Source organism: Hippichthys cyanospilos, chromosome 1 (assembly GCF_059441005.1).
Source record: "Hippichthys cyanospilos isolate Australia breed blue-spotted pipefish chromosome 1, RoL_Hcya_1.0, whole genome shotgun sequence".
Lineage (NCBI taxonomy): Eukaryota > Metazoa > Chordata > Actinopteri > Syngnathiformes > Syngnathidae > Hippichthys > Hippichthys cyanospilos.
In genome coordinates this window covers 671,326-688,256 of record NC_142369.1, presented here as the reverse complement: position 1 = coordinate 688,256, position 16,931 = coordinate 671,326, and the positions used below count along the sequence as shown (strand labels likewise).

Sequence of the window (16,931 nt, the reverse complement as noted above, 5' to 3'; positions counted from 1 at the left end):
CAAAGAAACGTGAGAACGACCGTTGTTTTGAAACATTTCCAATGATTTGTTTTCCCCGGGAAAATTCATGACTGTTTCTTTTCAACGTTTGCTGGAAAGATTTTCTTTTCTTCCTCGATTCTGAGAGAACGATGACTTGATTCTTGCACCGGGATGTGTTTTCACTGCTCTAAAAAGCCCGGCGCTATTGAAAACAAGAAAAAAGGAATCCAATTACAATCGCTAGAAAACGCTTGAAGAGCAAGAAAACAAAGGGGTGGGTGCCAGCTCCGTCCCGATAAAAGTTGCTATTTGGACAAAGTGGCGGCGGGCGGGCGGACGTTTGGGCGCCTCCGTCTGGCGGGCCCGCGTCCATTTGGAGCCGCAAAGTGCTGCAATTTTGCCCGCTTTTTACAGCGACTTGTAAAGGTAATGCATGTTTTGTTCCCGCCGCCGTCCGTTGGGCCCACCGATGTATTTATTTGAAGCAAATAATCCCTAATTAAGCGCGGCCAGGATTAACGTTCGATGAGGCGCGGCGGCCCGTTAATGAGCGCAAAAGGCAATTAAGGAGCGGGTCCCGTCTGTCCCGCCTCGCTCGGGCCGCCGGGCCCTCTCCTTCACCTGGTTTTTCCAAACATTTTCGCCTCTTCTCCACAATGCTTTCAAATTGGCAGGCCGCTGTGGAAAAACAACAACCAAAAAGCCGTCGGATATTTTTCTCATTCTTACGTTTACTTTTCCATTCCGATTTGTAGTCAAAGTGAACAATTGTGTAAATCACAAAATTCACAAAAGTTTTGTTCCTTTTTTTTTTTTTTAGGAAAAGGTAAAAGAAAATTTGTTTTGTCAGATTTTTCACAAAATTCTTTGAAATTCTCATCGTAACTTCACTGTACATACGGAAATTTTAGCTGTTCTCTGTAAAAAAAAAAAACTGAATTAGGCATATGTTTTTGTAATTGTTAAATTTTCCTTTCAGAAAAGTTGTCAATGTTGTTGAAATCCTTTTTTGTGGCAAAAGGGGCAAAAAAGTTTTTTCAGGTTTTTTTGTTCATAAAACTGAAAAAAGAAAAAAAAAAATATATATATATATAGAGAGAGAGAGAGAGAGAGAGAGAGATCTTAATATTGGCTTATTGTCATGGAATTTTATAGAAATGATGACAAAAAAAAAGATATATGTAATTGAAAAGTCGTGGCATTGGAATCTCTGAAAGAACATTCCTGAGCGTAAGATTGCAAACGGATATTGCATGGGTCGGCGCCAGCCAACATCAATGCCTCCATCTCATTGCCTTCAGCAAAGTAGAGAGTCACCGCAGGGGGCTGCTCTCACATCTTGCCACCCCCGTCCCCCGTCGCTCGCTTGTAATGCATGCTCACCCTTTGTGTACGCGCTCCGTCCCGACGCGGGCGCCGGCACTTGTTTTCTTCATTTTTCATTCCGGTCGTCAAATTCGAAGAAACTTGAAAGCGCTTCCTTTTTTAACCACGTCATCCCGCCAAGCCCTTCAAAATACCTGAACCGAAACGGAGGTTTCAGCCCTCTCGGTGGCCGGAAAACTCTTTCAACTCCAGCCGTTGTTTACAAACAAAGAACCAATTTTGACTCAGCAGCTGTTTTGTTTTGTTTTTTAATTCCTTTCCCCAAACATTTTTTTCATTTAAACAGTCGACTCCTTCGTTGGGCTTCTGTTGACGTTTTTTTGTTGTGGTGTTGAAAGCGTTAATGGAAGGTTCTTCAAAATGCTTCCTAACAGAAAAAAAATTGCTAGAAATGTGTCCGAAATCCCGCGAAGCGTTCGGCGGAACTGGCGGAAAGAAGCTCAGCGTATGGCCGCGGCAGGTTCGGCGACGGCTACACGGTGACGGTCCGCGTGGGCGGTCGCCCCCCGCTTCTCCAACCCGTGGAGGACTTCGTGGAGCGGACCTTCCCCGGAAGCGTCCTGAAGGAGAAGCATCACAACACGCTGCGGTACCAGATGCCGGCGGGGCGGGGGGCGCTGGCGCGCATCTTTCGCCACTTGGCCGACCGGCGGCGGACGCTCGCCGTGGACGACTATTCCGTGTCGCAGACCACCCTGGACCAGGTACGGCCCACCCGACGTCCCGAAACCCGCTGGGCCGAAATCCCCAAATCGGTTCTTTGCGCGACGGACGGCCGGTTCCTTCTTGCCGGGTATCGTAGTCGACCGATTCTTCAAGGATGCATCAAAAGGGGAAAGGTCCGTTTCCTCCCCGCCCGCGTTGCGGCGGTCCGACCGAGTCCGCGCCCGCCCCTTCCAAGCTATTGGCTATTGGCACGGCGGCGGGGACGGCTGAAGGTCCACGCTCCCGGCCGTAAGCTCTCGGACAAACGTGCTCAAAACAACAACTGGGAACTTTTCCATCGGATAAAAGAACAACCGATTCATACGAATGGAAAAGACTTGATCATTGTACGTCAATCTGAATCCGGTCGTTGAAGTTTGATATGGGTTTTCAATTGCGTATTCATGACACATATGTAGTTTCTGTACTACACAGTACATTACGAGCATGTCTACACAAATATTTACATACACACACACACATATATATACACACAGTATATATTGCACTTGTATGAACTTAATATTTGAAAGAAAATAATTCATTTTAATAATCCGTAATGCAAAAAAAACTGCAAAAAAGTATTAACAGATATTTTTAAAACATAAAAATGAACACAAGGGTCTCTCATATCTGTAAAATTTGAAATCAGTTGACAAACAATACAACCATCCTAAAACAAATGGCGAGATTGTAGAAAAGGAAGGAAACAAGAAAGCGGGAAGAGGACCTCGGACGCTCACCCCGACCCGGACGGCTTTTCGCGTTTCCCGACGGAGGACGCGGACGTGGAATGGCGGGCGAACGGACTTTTTTTTTCTGCCGCAGGTCTTTGTGAATTTCGCGCGGAGCCAGCACGGCGAGGAGGACTCCCGCGCCCACCGCAAGCCCGTGGACACCTCGGACGAGGTCCCCGCGCAGCCGGCCGAGACCCCCCCCGGGCCCCGTAAGGTCTAGCGGAGGGAGGCGAGGACGCCGGCCCCCCGGGACCGCGCTTTCACGCCCGTGATCCAAAGCCTCGCGTACTGGCGCCCGACTGCGGAGCGGCCGTATCCGTATTTATTTTTACCTACAAATCCGCGCTCCGTTTATTGCCCGTCTTGAGTACGATTGCTAACTATTGCTTGATTAAACCTATATTTGCAACAAACTAAAAAGTTGGGCTTGTGTGCCTGTCAATTGTATTTGACCAAATATTTTATCAAAGATATATTTTTACATTTTTTTCAAGTGGAGACATTCAATTCCAGCCGCTTAGGGTTTTTTTTTTTCTTCAATTGTTTGGCTAAAGGAGGGCCTCAAAATGGCAAAGTACTAAATGGATTACTAAGATAATCAATTACTACCTCAAGTAATAAAATACTTTATGTTCTCCATTACAGAAGCTAATACAAAAATGTATTACTAAAGTAAAAGTACTCCATTAAGACTCTTTAACCACATAACGAAGGGGATTGAAAAAAAAGAAATAGGTATTCGGGGTCGACTGCTCGCACACTCCACATAAAAGCGCATCTTTGGGATTGAAAAAGTGAAGTGATCCAAAAAAAAAAAAAAAAGTTATTACAAAAGTCTTATCTAAATGTCTTACGTAAATATGCTCCAAGCTTAATAGTTTCTGGAAGTTTCTAGTTGCGCTTAATGCTCCTGATGCTGCATGGTCAGTAGCTAAATGACTAGTTAGTGTAAAACGCTATTAGTACCCGAGGTAGAAAAGCGCTGTGAGCAGCTTACAAATGTATTTAGTCATTTAGAAGCCATACTTAACTATCAGCCGCAGGTGGTAACATCACAAATCTAGGCAGAAAGATGCAACCTGGAAGTTTTGTTTGAATTCATTTTTATTTAACTTTTTTTCTTTTTCCAAAACAATCTGGTCACATCAACATCCTGCCCGCATGTTTAGAAATGAGAGCAGCACCGACATATTTTCAACATAACGCCCACCCGCACCGTTGTTACAGTACTGCACCAACACAAGAGTAACGTGCCAGATTGCATTTACAAATGGAGATGACCTCTTGTGGCCGACCTATATATATATATATATATATATATATATATATATTCGTGTATTTGTGTATGGAAGTTCCAGCGTGACGAGAGTGTTGTGAGCCCCATTTTGAGGCGGCTGGCCAGCGGGGCGACTTTTTCTAGGAAGGCGGCGCACTATCACCAGGGGAACGAGGAGCGGAGAGTGTTAAGAGAGAATTAAAATCGGAGAAAGCGCTGGACGGCCGAAGCCGTTAAGCCCCTCGCTGATCGATTGGCATCTGGATGCGGCGGGCGGGCGATGCATAGGTTTTGCGCCGGCTCAATTAGGAGAGCGCTTTATTTGGAAGGATTGGGTCCCGGCTCCTGAATTTTGGAAGGTTAGCCTTTTTTTTTTTGGTCCTTATCCTCTTGCCTCCGATTCAGCAAAGGATAGTCAACATCTATTTTTTGTGGTTGTTTTTATCTGCAGGATGAAGCCGGTGCCGGAGTCCAGCTTTAAACGGCGCCCGCATGACATTGGAATCATTTTTAGGTCAATGGTCATTTCACTGATGTCAAACATTTTCCTAATAGCAGAATTCATTTTCTTGCCTTACTGAGGTTGCAATGTTATAAAAGTTCTTTGAGGGGAAGCAAAAAAATTTTTGAATACAAATACGTTGAAATATTTACAAGTATGATCGAACATATGTAAATGCATTTGAATACATTTGCAAATATGTTTGATCTTACTTGTCGGCCGAATGCAAAAACGCATTTTTTTTTTCTTCAAATGCCAGGAAGATGTATTGTTTTTAGCCTGTGGCATTATGGGAAAAAAATCATGAGGGAACATTGGAATCAAACTATAAAGAAAACGCTACTAAACAGTGTTTTGTTTGTATTTGCAAACCAATGATTTATAATGCTAGGATAAATGCTTAAGAAACGTTTTTTTTACCCGCTTATGCAAGCCGGTGGCATTATGGTGAAAAAATGCGATATTTTTAGCATTTAGCCAACTAATTCATTTGAACGTGTTTGCAAATATGCTATGTTTCACCTTAATTGTAGGCTAAATGCTAAAAGCAGATTTGTTTCTTAAAATGTCAGGATGGTGTATTGTCTTTTGCCTGTGCCATTATGGGAAGGAAACATCATACTGCTAAAGAATATGATGTTTTTGTTGATGTTATCATCATGCTGAAACCTTAAAAAAATACTAGCAAACAATCTTCTGTCTGTATTTTCAAGCCAATTGGTATAATGTAGGATAAATGCTTAAAAAAACATTGACTTTTACTTTTTGAAGCAATAAGCCAGTGGCATTAACGCAAAAAACAAAAGGCTCCATTCTTACCTTTTACCTTTTATTCTTTACCTTTTACCTTTTATTCTTAGCTTTTAGCCTCCAAATACATGCAAAAGAATTTGTAAATGCATTACGGCATCATTGCAAATTGGTTTGAACATTTAAATACATTTGAATGTACTGGCCAGGATGTGTGAATGAGTTTGCCACATTCTGCACATTTCCAAAATACCGTCCAAATATTATGACACCAGTAATGTTTATTCATGGACAATATTTGATTTTCCTTCTCAAGTTTTTGCCGTTGTACGTTCCCAACTATGAGTTCATGTTTTTGATCGTTTTTGCTCAGACCACGGGAAAAATCCCGACGCCGGATCTGTAAAAGTACTCCAAAAGCTTGACGGCAAGAGGTGTCCCATGGTTTTGTTTTTGTTTTTTGTCAGGTGAAACAAAAACAAAGTCCACCTGAGTAATGGGCAGTCAAAGATTGAGTACATTTTGGGGCCGGCGCGTAATCTTTATTTACACGTGAAGCTCTTAACAATGACGGACCAAGGCATCTGCCCCCCCCCACCGGATTCCTCATCGGGACCGGCTTGGAATCATCAGGCCAATGCTTTTTTGCACACCCCCCCGCCGCCCCCCAAGAAAAGAGAAAACATTTTGCGCCCCCCCCATTTGCCGCTATCTAAATCAAAATTATAATCAACTGTTAGCAAATGTTAACTTTTTACTGAGTTTATAGATAGACGGTACGTGTTGCAGCCTATTTCGAATCTGAAAAAAATATCTTAAAAATGCATCAAAGTTCCTATTCAAACAAAACGGTTTTGAGCGACGGAACTGATGCTAAAAAAAAAAAGCCAAAAACGAATACATGTAAACTGATCTGTTGCATTAACAACGTCTTGAATATTTGAACCAGAAGAAAAAGCTACAAGACATGGTGCTCATCATCATATTAATGATGATTTTGATTTGCAAAACAAAATGTTGTTGACAGCGATCAAAAGTTTAGAAGCCATCCCGGAGGTGAGTTGTCGCTCTTCATCTTCCTGTCAATGCTTACGCACCCTGGTCCACATCTTCTCTTCAGTAGCGGGCGGAATGGGAAGCGTTTTGTACGGACCTTCTTCAGTTTCTTGGATGCCGATTGCGAACACGCGCCCGGACCTGAAAGCTACGCGCCGATTGCCGTCCGACTCCACCCGACGGCAAATGTAAAACGTGACCTTGATCGGTACGTATGCGCGGCGTCCGCCGGCCGACGTACTCGGCCCGCCGATCGGATGACCCGTAACGGAAAATGCGGCCGGCCGTTTTCCCCCCCCGATAAGGTCCCGTCCCCGGATGACCATCTCTCTCTCTCTCTCGCAGTTGGTGGCTAATATCCGCACCAGAGCCCTCCGAGATGAGATCCGTCCTGGCAAAGGCCTGCCCCCCCCGTTGTCTAACTGAATCTGAAGTCTGTGCTCAGATGAGAGACAGTAAGCTTAAGTGCAGGATTTTCACTCTGCGCCGCAAAAAATCCCCGAAACAATCGGAGAGAGGTTTTTGCTCGCGTGCGCCCCGGTGACTTCCCAAGTCTTTCTCCAACCGGAACTCCATAAGCCCAGGCCGTGTCTAATTTTCTTTTCGAGACGAAAACTAGGGAGCGGGAGTTTCGGTCGTAGCGCGCACGCTGATCGGCGTTAGCCATTTTTGAGCCTTTTGCCAAATCTCAATTTCAACAACTAGCTCGTTTTCAAATCTTTGAATTTCATAATGAAGAAGGAATGGGATCGGGCGCCCGGCCCGACTCCTTCGATGGCTTAATCGGCTGGCGGGTTCGACTTATGGCTGCGATGGATTCTGGCGGGAGCTAAAAGATGTGGAAACTCGGTATCGCTCGGCTCCAAGCGTCGCGTCTGCCTCGCTCCCGTCTTGGCAGGGCCGGCGTCCGGAGCGAAAGGGAGCCGACCTCTCAATCTGCCAGCGGCGAAGGCTCAGCCGCGCGCCGTATTGCCACGCCAAATAACCAGGCTCGCTCACGGGGGCGGGCGGCGCCGCGACGCGACGGACGGGTGGCGGGCGGCCCGAGTGACGGCCCCGCCGTCAATGAGATGGAGACGCGGGGCCGCGCGCTGTGGGGTCCCGCGGGGGGAGGGGCACGCACATTTTGTTTTTTTTAAATCCACCGCTGACAAGTCAATGCTTTGATGAGTCGCCATTATATGCCTTAGCCATGTAGTTAGCTAGATAAGGTTCAATCCTGTGCGGTAGTTTGACCATTTTTCTGCTAACCAAGAGGGCGCGCCATGTTAGAATTTGACATGTTGTTGCTATGTGGGTGAGGTATTCGCCCCCTGCTCTGAACACGCGCCCATACCCAGCTCTACATTCAGAACAGAGCAGGAGCATTTTTAAAGCAATTATTTGGAACTCATTCATGTCCATTTTTTTTTTTGCAATTCCAACACCCGCGACCCTCATGAGAATGGGCGGTCAAGTTGCTGGATGGAAGGCCAACATTGAACGACGCTATGAAGGGGGCGGGGCCGCCACACGGAGCCAGGGCTTCAGTAAACGAGACGGTTCATTTCCTCGTTAGACATATTGGTTCCATAAAGAGCCACGGCTTCAGTAAACAAGACTTTTCACTTCCTTGTTTGACATGGGTACCACAAAACTCATATTTGATCGGAGATTAAAAGGTCAATGTCGTTTCAACGGGGGAGGGGGGGGGGTCATAACTTCCTTTCATCCAAATCGATTGACAACATTTGAACACAGTTTGCTTCCTTTTTCCAAGCTCGTTTTAGTGACATCGATCCTGCCGATGAAAACAAACGTTTTCTTCTTTTTTTGTCACGTACCCACATGTTAGCCTGAGTATTTTTTTTTTTGAAGGCGCGGGCAAGGTCAAGAGCGAGGCGCTGCGTTGCCCGCCTCGCAGCGTGGCGTCCAAGGGGCGCATGATTGACATTTCCAAAGACTTGGAGAGCCACAGTCGGAGGCTAAGAGCTGCCGGAATTCCAGCGGCGTTGTCGGGACCCCACCGCGTACCCCACGCCGCAGAACCCCATCGTGTGCGCGTGCGTACGGGATGGATGGATGGATGGATGGATGGATGGCTGGATGGATGGAGGGAGGGATGGAGGGGGATGATTATCTGTTTCAACGCTGCCCTCCAGTGGCCATTTTTGTATCAGCGTGCCGAGGATTGGCCATGCGGTATGATTGGGTATGATTTAAGATGCTCATAAAAAGCTCATTATTTACCTTTTTATGTTTAATGACAGCTGGAAGCCGGTCAATGCACTTAAGGTTTATAGCAAGCGGCTTTATTGCTAAAATCTGCTGCTGTCATTCTCTTACTGAGCAAAACAAAGTCAACACGGGACTGAAATGCAATGTCATTGTAGGGGACGGATCGACGTAATGTTAGCCTCGAACGTTTGCGCGGATGCGAGCACTAATAAAACTTGAGGTAGGGTGACCAGACGTCCCGATTCAACTGGTGGAAATCCCCGCCCAACATGCCTGCGACTGTTAGAAAATGAACAAAATAAAGAATACATTCTATTTTGATAGCTACACGGAGAAATGAAGGAGAGTTCAGCATAACGCAAGCTCAGCCACCACTGTAGCTTCTTTTCTATGCGCCTTGTACTGCGGTTCGCCACATATATAGAAATAGTTTTCAAATAGGCCATTCATTGAAGGAGCACCTTTTAAGCCGGCGTACCTTACTGTGCGTAAAATGCGGTACTCACACACACGCTTTACTAGAGATGCATTTAATGAGCACTCACGCAAGAGGGCATTTCAAAAGTCAATTGACATTCGAATTCAATGCACCGAACAGCAATGACTAGTTTGTGAGCGCATTGCAGAGGGGACATGGAAACATGGGATTTGAAAAAGGTCACGTGAAAAACGGCCGATTATGAGCTCAAGTTGCAGGAGATGCAAATTTGACTACAGCGGCGGCTTATCGTCACCAGATTGACTGGCAATCAAATGAGTTGGGCGGTAAATAGTTCCAGAGCTAACTTTTCCAAATTGTCACTTTGGCTGTTTGAGGCATATGGAATCAAACGATGTGCTTGAGTCGTTGAAAAAGGATGCTCACGGGATGCTTTCCGGCTAATTGGCGGGGCTCTCCAAATATCGGGAACGGGGAAACCGCCAGTGGCCGGGCTTGATGCCACGTCGCGCATGACAATAATATTTCAAAAACAAGCCACATTTCAGAGGCGCTTTCATCGCGGCGGTAGGGTGGGTTACATTTCTCACGTGCCCCCGAAGGCAGCGCTTCAGTTCCATGAGCATTTTTGCCAACGCAATTTCCATGTGCTTCTGGAGTGTCGAATGCAGAATTGGTCGATCGGTTTGAGGCGAGCAGTGAGGTGAGCGCCGACACGATCGAAACGGTGACCTGGCTGCTCCAAGCATACCAATTAGTACAATTTGTATGTACATATGTATTTTTTTTTTACTTTGAATATATTCCAAATGAATGTAATTGTGCGGATACCTGTTTAAATTAGAAACTTTGAACGATGACAAAATTATTCATACAATTTTTATTTATTCATTGATTTTATGTAACGAATCAAATCACCACACATTCTCGCCTCGGTGAAGTGGAACACGTCCGTTGCTAGAGGGCAGCAAAATCCTTGAGTCGAAGACAGTCAACGTCGAAGGCAGCGGAAGAAGAAATTGCCTGTTGAGGATGACGTCACAAATAAGCGACACTCGCGTTTACCTGAGAGCGGCGTTTCTGAACGGAGCGTGGCCGATAATTTGGCGTATTTTTCACCCACGATGCTAAAAAAGAAGTCGAGCGGGAGCGGAAAGAAAAGAAAAAACCCTCCGTCCGATGACCGCCATCGAAGTAGTAAGCGTAAAAGCGCCGAGAGAAACGTTGAGGTGAGGCGTTTTACATACTTGGCGTCAAGCGAATTGCGTTGCGTTTGAGGACTTTGAATTCGGCATTTCGTTGATAATCTCCTTGTAAAATGACCACGTGGAACGCTGTGATGAAACGGGCGTCTCTTGTAGGACGAGTTCGCCGACCCGGAGCTGGACAGGGTCGGCAGTGACATCGAGGAAGGCGGTCTCGACCTCGGGGTGCCTTTCAAGCCCATTACGGCATACGCGAGCGATAAGAGGGAAATGCTGGAACAGTGCTTCGGCGTTCTGGGCGAGAAGAAGCTCCGCAGAATGCTGCCCGAGCAATTCAAGGTGAACGAGCACACCAACTGCACGTGAAAGCACCGCGCGTCCATGCAACGCAATCAAGTACTGGGAATTACCATGCGGGTTTTGGCCACTGAACGCCACAGTGTAGTCCTTTATTTAATATGAAATCGTTTTGCTTAGTGCGAGTTATACGTTTAACAAAATACCTCTATGATTTCAATGTACATTTTAATAACGGCAAAATAATTGGAACGTTAATCGCAACACTAATAACTTCGCGTATTTTGCTTTAGTGTAAACACTTTTCATCTTTTGATTATACGTTCAAGTTCCAAATTCCATTTTTAAAACACCATCTCCTCATTGCGCCGCAGGATTGTAATTTAGAGGAGATCCAAAAACTTTGCTGGGAGCAACTGGAGCCAATCTCGGAGCGAAACATCATCCAGATCTTGTCTGGTAACTATATGAAGTCGAACGTCTTCCCGTTTTGTGCCTTACGATCAAGCTGAAAATTTGTTGCGTCGTAGGGAAAGAGGTGACTCAAGACCAAGACGCCAGCCAAAGCTCACAAAAGGCCTCGGAAAACCAGTAAGTTCCTCAGCGATTTCCAAAGGGTGTCGCCTTATCATCTGCTTTGTTTCTTGTTAGTTGTGGTTTTGTTTTGTTTTGTTTTGTTTTGTTTTGTCCCCCGCAGCTTAATTGTGTGTTTGTGTTATGATTATTATTCCGGAAACTAAGTGGCCTTTTGGCACGGGTCTGTTGTAGGAAAGACAACGCCGCGGACTCCGCTGCATGTACCAAAGAACCGGAGAAAACAGACAAACCCCGTCAAGGTAAGCTATCTCATGAGAAGAATCTAACCCAAAGCCTCAAAAGTCTTCCAAAAGAATGATGACGATGATACTTCAGTGCAATGCAAAGCGGTCAGCGCGGGGTAAACGGACGCCTCTCTTTCTCGACATCTCGCCATCCGAGACTCGGCCGGCGGCGCCTTCGGTTTCGTCCTCCGCTTTTTATTTTCGCCGTGACTTAATTTTCACTTGCAAAGAAGAAGCGTCTTCATCGAGAAAGAAGAAAAAGTCCATGAGATGAGAAGAATTTACGTGTCAACATACACATCCTTTCTCACTATCAAAGTTAAAAGGTATTGTGATTTATTGTGTTTTACTGTGGCAAACCTCCATATTCACGATGATGCAGAACGTTATGAAATAGTGACTCGCTATGCATCCGTTGCTTAGTTTTTTTCTCATTTGCATGCCCGCATGACAATAATTTTCTGACCCGAATCCCATTGAGAGTGCGGTCTGCTTTAAATACCGTTTATTATGTAGCGGCGAGATGAGTTTTTGTGATATGAAAATAAAAGTGGGCCTCAGTTTTTTTTTCCCCGAGCCCAGTTCAAATGGATCTTTGACGTCTATAGGTGTCAATGGCAGCGAATGACTTCACAACTCAATTAAAAATTGTCGGTAATCTTTCCGAGAGAGTCGACAAAAAGTGCTTAAATAATGCGCCCGCGCAAGTGTGCTGGCCCATTTGGAATGATTATAAAACACTGAATAATATGCACCTGTTTATTTGAAAAAAAAAAAAAAAAAATTCTTTTCCGTGTGTATGCTATGTTTCGCTTATCAACTTTAATAAGGTTAAATCTATGCGTTTATCCATTACCTGTCAATGTATTTTTAAAATCATGTTTGTGAAAATCTTCATGTACACACACTCTTTTAATTTGATCAAACTATAGTTACTGTTAAACATATATATATCCAGTAAAGATTTTGTGTTTCTTTTTAAGGCTCCTATTTAATACTACTTCCCTTAATATTATTTAAACGTTTTAAGTATGAACGCGATTTTACAGTAGTGTGCGGCTGCTAGGGTTTTGCTTGAAAGCACAAAGCGGAACATTTATTAGAACTTCAAATCAGAACATTTTTCTTCACTTTGTTTAGGGTTGATTTAAGGCACTTGAAAAAGTTAGCAGGCGTGTGCTTGTGCAGCCGCACTCGACTCTTGCAAAGTACATGATAGGATACGGATCATAATTTGGATATTTCAACTTTGGCAACAAAATAATGAAGAAAAACCGACCTATTCAAGTATATCGCTTTCCTTAAAATGTTGGCGCCTTAATCGTTGGTTATACTGCTCCAAAAGTAGCGGCTGCCGTTGCGAGCAATATACGGCACCTTCAATATACCGGAACTCGCCCGTCCGTAATCATTTCTCTTGTGTTTTCTTTTCATTCCCGAGGAGCTGTGCAGTTTATAGGTCATTTATTATTTTCTATCACAAAAATCTGACCTTTGAAAAGGGGTGTGTAGACTTTTTTTTTCCGCTGTGTAATTGCGCTGGAACTACGCAGTTATGCCTTGACTAGGCCAGTGGTTCTCAACCTTTTTTCGGCGACGTACTCCCTGGGAAATATTTTTTCAGACAAATACCCCTTAACCGGTGCAAAGCATTTGGAGGTGGCCTCTTTTGGATAACAGAATAAATCTCTTATCAAAAAGAAATAACTTACTAATGCAGATTTTTCCACAAAAAAATTCAGACCTATTCTCAAAAAAAAAAATATATATATATATATATATATATGTCCACAGAAAAATACTAAACAAAGTGTTGTGTTTGGGGTTACCCATTTGAAATCCGTTTGAGAACCACCGGACTAGGCAGAAATTTCCATTAAGAACGGAACCCGAATTAACACCGGACCCAGAAACCCCAATCAAGAAGGGACTATTAGGGATCAGCGCGCGTTTTGTTTGGACTTGTTTTTCGCCCCTTGACTTCAACCCGATTGAGAAGGCAGACGGCTTTTCCGACAGGGGGCGAGGACTGCGACGTTCTCAGCATCGACGCCGGCGACAGCGACATCGACCCGCCAAAAGAGGAGGCGGCGCTCAAGACGGCGGGCGGCGGCCCAAGGCCCAAGAAGGACATCCAAAGCGACATCGACCGAAGCGTCAGCGAGATTTTGGCGCCGGCGGGGGAAGCGGCGGCGCCGGTCGCCCAGCGGCCGGACGCCCAGCGGCCGGACGCCGCCGCCGCCCCATGCCGGCCGGAGGCCCAGCGGCCGGACGCCGCCGCCGCCCCATGCCAGCCGTCCCTTCAGCAGCTGGAGCTTCTGGAGCTGGAGATGAGAGCCCGCGCCATCAAAGCCCTCATGAAGGCCAGTCACCGAAAAGAGTCGTAGAGAGGTCCGATGTCACATATTTATTTGGTGCCGTCTTCTAAATACATGAGCGCTTGCCACAAATCAAAGCCTGCGTGAAGTGTGTTTTTCAGCACGTGCGCTAGATGGCGGTGTTGCTCCGCCGTTCCTTAATACTTGTTCCATCCGTCCTTGCCGCTCTTTACGTCATACATTGCTTGCACGGTTTATGGAACAAATAGGTGATTAAGATGATCATAATGACTTTTTTTTTTTTTTCCTTGTATTATTGCAAGTAGCCCTAATACGATTTTTTTCCTGTTACATGCTCATATTTGTATTAATATTGTGTTATCCAATCAGCACAGCTTGCAATAATAATTCCTTCAAAAATGATTACTTGTTTAGTATTGTTCAAATAGTACAAGCTGCAGTCATACTTGAGTTGTTACTAATTCTAATCAGTTATTTTACAATCCATAAGAAGGCTGCAACTAACAATACATTTGAGATGAATCTGCAAAAAGGTTGTTTTTTTTTCCACTTTTCATCTTATACCAAAGTTTTACTTCTACCAAATAAGCAAAAACATGATCTCAAACTGCCGCTCCAGAAAATATACGTCCATAATATGATGATGATAATTCTGTTATTCCTTTGGACCTTAACAGCTGTCAGAAAATCGGCCGAAAACACGTTTTTTTCCGAAGCAAAAGTAGAAATTTGCAGGTACCTTCTTTTTTTCTGGACAACCCAAGAACTCTTTTCTTCCAACAAAATAGCATTAGAAACTGACACAATGTCTAACGGTGGTCACTGGGAATTGGAGAATAGTTACAGTTTCGAGGCTATGAAGTGGCCCAAACCATTAATTATCCAATTTGTTGAGAAAAACTAGTCTCGGGATAGTTGTTGTTGCAAGAACGTATATGCATGGACCATCCGCATGTTTTTCTCTAGACACCTTGAATACTAATTCCCTTTGAATTTGCCGTGTGTTATTTTTTCCACGGCATGAAAGCGAACGTAACTAATGGCCGCGGCTGACGGGCAATAAATAAGTCGGTGACTCAGCGGCCACATTTCATTTTTCCTCGTCGTAGTCCGAGACCGCTCGCTCGCTCGCTCGCCGCTCTGCAAAATATAAGTGAGAAGTACTGGTGGAGGGTCAAGATTTGAGTAGTTTCCCTGATTGTTTGGTCCAATTCCAAGTTAAATATAACAGAAGCGTTGTCGGTGCTCACAGTGTGGGGAAATTTGCAACAAATATAGAACCTTGCTCGCCTTATACACAGTAACATAGAAAATAGCAGAATTTCACCCTAAAATTAGGGGTGCGTCCTATACACGGATGCGTCTTATATCGGTGGAATTAAGCTATTTAGATATTTCATGGTGATTGCGAACGCTCAAGCGTGTTTTTCAAATATGGTTGAATTCCTCTCTAAGATGAAGGCAGGCATTTTTCCCATTTCTGAAAATTGAAACCCGTGGCTTTGCTTCCAGCGTTTAGCCTGCAAGCAGCTCCCCTTCTACAGAGGGAGCAAGTACATTCCAAGACAGTGTGCTGTACCTGCAAGTACATCCAAATATATACGCGTTTCGCGTACTTAAATTGTGACATGCATGTTTTCCTCTCTGTCCGTACTTTACCTTCAGACGTACTTGAAAAGATGTTCGAAGAGTTTCGTAAGTACAGTGGAAGGAGTTTGACGGTTGGAAAGGTTTTTGACGCATCGCCCCTTCCGCGGCGGTCAAACGCACTGCGTCGGCGCCGCTCAGGGCACGGGACCTTTTGAGGTCCACCTTAAAACGTCCTTCTCAGAACGCGCGGCGACGGCTTTGGCCGGGACCCGCGACCCGCGGCCGGGGGGGCCGCTTGAGTTTGCTCGGACGCCCGAGGCCGCGTCGCGTCGCCCGAAGCGTCCGGCGCGGTGACGATGAGCGGAAACGTCAGCTTCGGATTAATGGGCGGCACGAGTGGCGTTAATGAGCTCGGGAAATGAAGCCTTTGGAAATGAGCTTCTTCCTCCCCCTTGGTAAAGGTCGCTTTGAAAGTTGACGTCGGGGAAAGCAAAGATCCGTCGCGTGTCACGCCGGGCACATCTGCGGCACGGGTCCGATGTCCGTGACCTTGGCCTCGGCCGATCGGGAGGCGCGGGAGTGATGACTGGTCGCGCAGCGCGATGGGGGGCCTACGACGCTCGTCCTCTTTGGAGCTTCGGCAATTTCTACCTTTTTCGGTTTACGGTATGTCGGCTGAATCGGGGTGGCCCCGCCCCCAATAGGAGCAGGAGAAGGTTTTTCTAAAATCCCATTCTAGCACCAAGATAGGGTGCTAAAATCCGCTTAATAACCCGACGTTGTATTGTACACTTCCAGTCGCCTGCGTGTATCGCATAAAGTAACCGCTAAATTAAGCGTCGATGAAACCTGTGATTTCGCGACGCCAAATCCGAATTTCAGGCCAGTGGAAGGTTTGGGAGCTGCAGCTTGCTGAATTTGGACAGTTTTACCCAAAAGGGGCGTGGCTGCCTAATTTCAACCTTTATCTCTCAGGAACTACCGGGTCAATCTTCACAAATGAGGAATCATTGAAAAGGGAATTCTGCAGGGGTTCCGGGTTAATCATTCTTTAGAAGATTGGCAGATCAGTCATTAGTCATTTGACCTTGAACTTGACCTTGCAAATTTATTTAAAAAGCAATCTCTCGCGTGTACTCCAAAATACATGAAGGTTTCAGAGATGTATTCCTAATGTTCAGGTGCGGTTTGGTGTGGTGTTTCGGGGTTTGGATGCCACGTTAGGATGCGGGCGCGGTTAGCGTCACGGTTCCGATAAACGTCGGAATCAAATACGGCCCCGATCGGGTTTGGCTCGGAATGGAGCGGCGCGCCGGCTCCATTTGCGAGTGTCCGCTTCCGCAAATGGGCTTATGCTAAGGGAGCGTCGCCATGGTTACGCGGCGACCACTTCAACGGCGCTCTCCGGGGAGTATCCGCCAAGCGGCGGCGCTTAGCGGGAAAGGACGCTCGGGCGCGGGGAGCGCCGCCACTGTTGGCTAAAAGTCGGCAAGCGGAGGCAAGACGAAGGAGGAGACATTCGTCTTCTTTAGCGGCGTCCCCCGCGGTTAGATGCCGCGCTTTAGTATCCAATTGTGCCTATTACAGCTATTAGGGGCATAGCTTGCCAATCGGAATTGTAAACAGGCG

General features: G+C 45.8%; 2 protein-coding genes across 4 annotated transcripts in view; both read left to right on the top strand.

Moving 5' to 3' along the window:
• The window catches only part of LOC148428507 (phospholipid-transporting ATPase ABCA1), a 63,940-nt gene extending 59,896 nt beyond the window's left edge, over positions 1-4,044 (top strand). For 2 of the 3 annotated variants that reach the window (XM_088432080.1, XM_088432081.1), the window contains exons 49-50: positions 1,829-2,072; positions 2,902-4,044. In XM_088432080.1, the coding sequence (XP_088288206.1) occupies positions 1,829-2,072; positions 2,902-3,030 (373 nt within the window). In that variant the 3' untranslated portion in view covers positions 3,031-4,044. Of the gene's footprint in view, positions 1-1,742; positions 2,073-2,901 lie in introns of those variants that run through there. The other variant, XM_088432086.1, reaches the window with a different exon arrangement.
• A 6,026-nt stretch (positions 4,045-10,070) lies between these two features.
• On the top strand, positions 10,071-13,828 carry LOC148428506 (caspase activity and apoptosis inhibitor 1-like). The gene is made up of 6 exons (XM_088432098.1): positions 10,071-10,279; positions 10,412-10,594; positions 10,927-11,011; positions 11,083-11,143; positions 11,321-11,388; positions 13,393-13,828. The coding sequence occupies exons 1-6, from the start codon at positions 10,175-10,177 to the stop codon at positions 13,758-13,760; spliced, it is 870 nt and encodes a 289-aa protein (XP_088288224.1). The 5' UTR covers positions 10,071-10,174; the 3' UTR covers positions 13,761-13,828.
• The last annotated feature ends 3,103 nt before the right edge of the window (positions 13,829-16,931 follow it).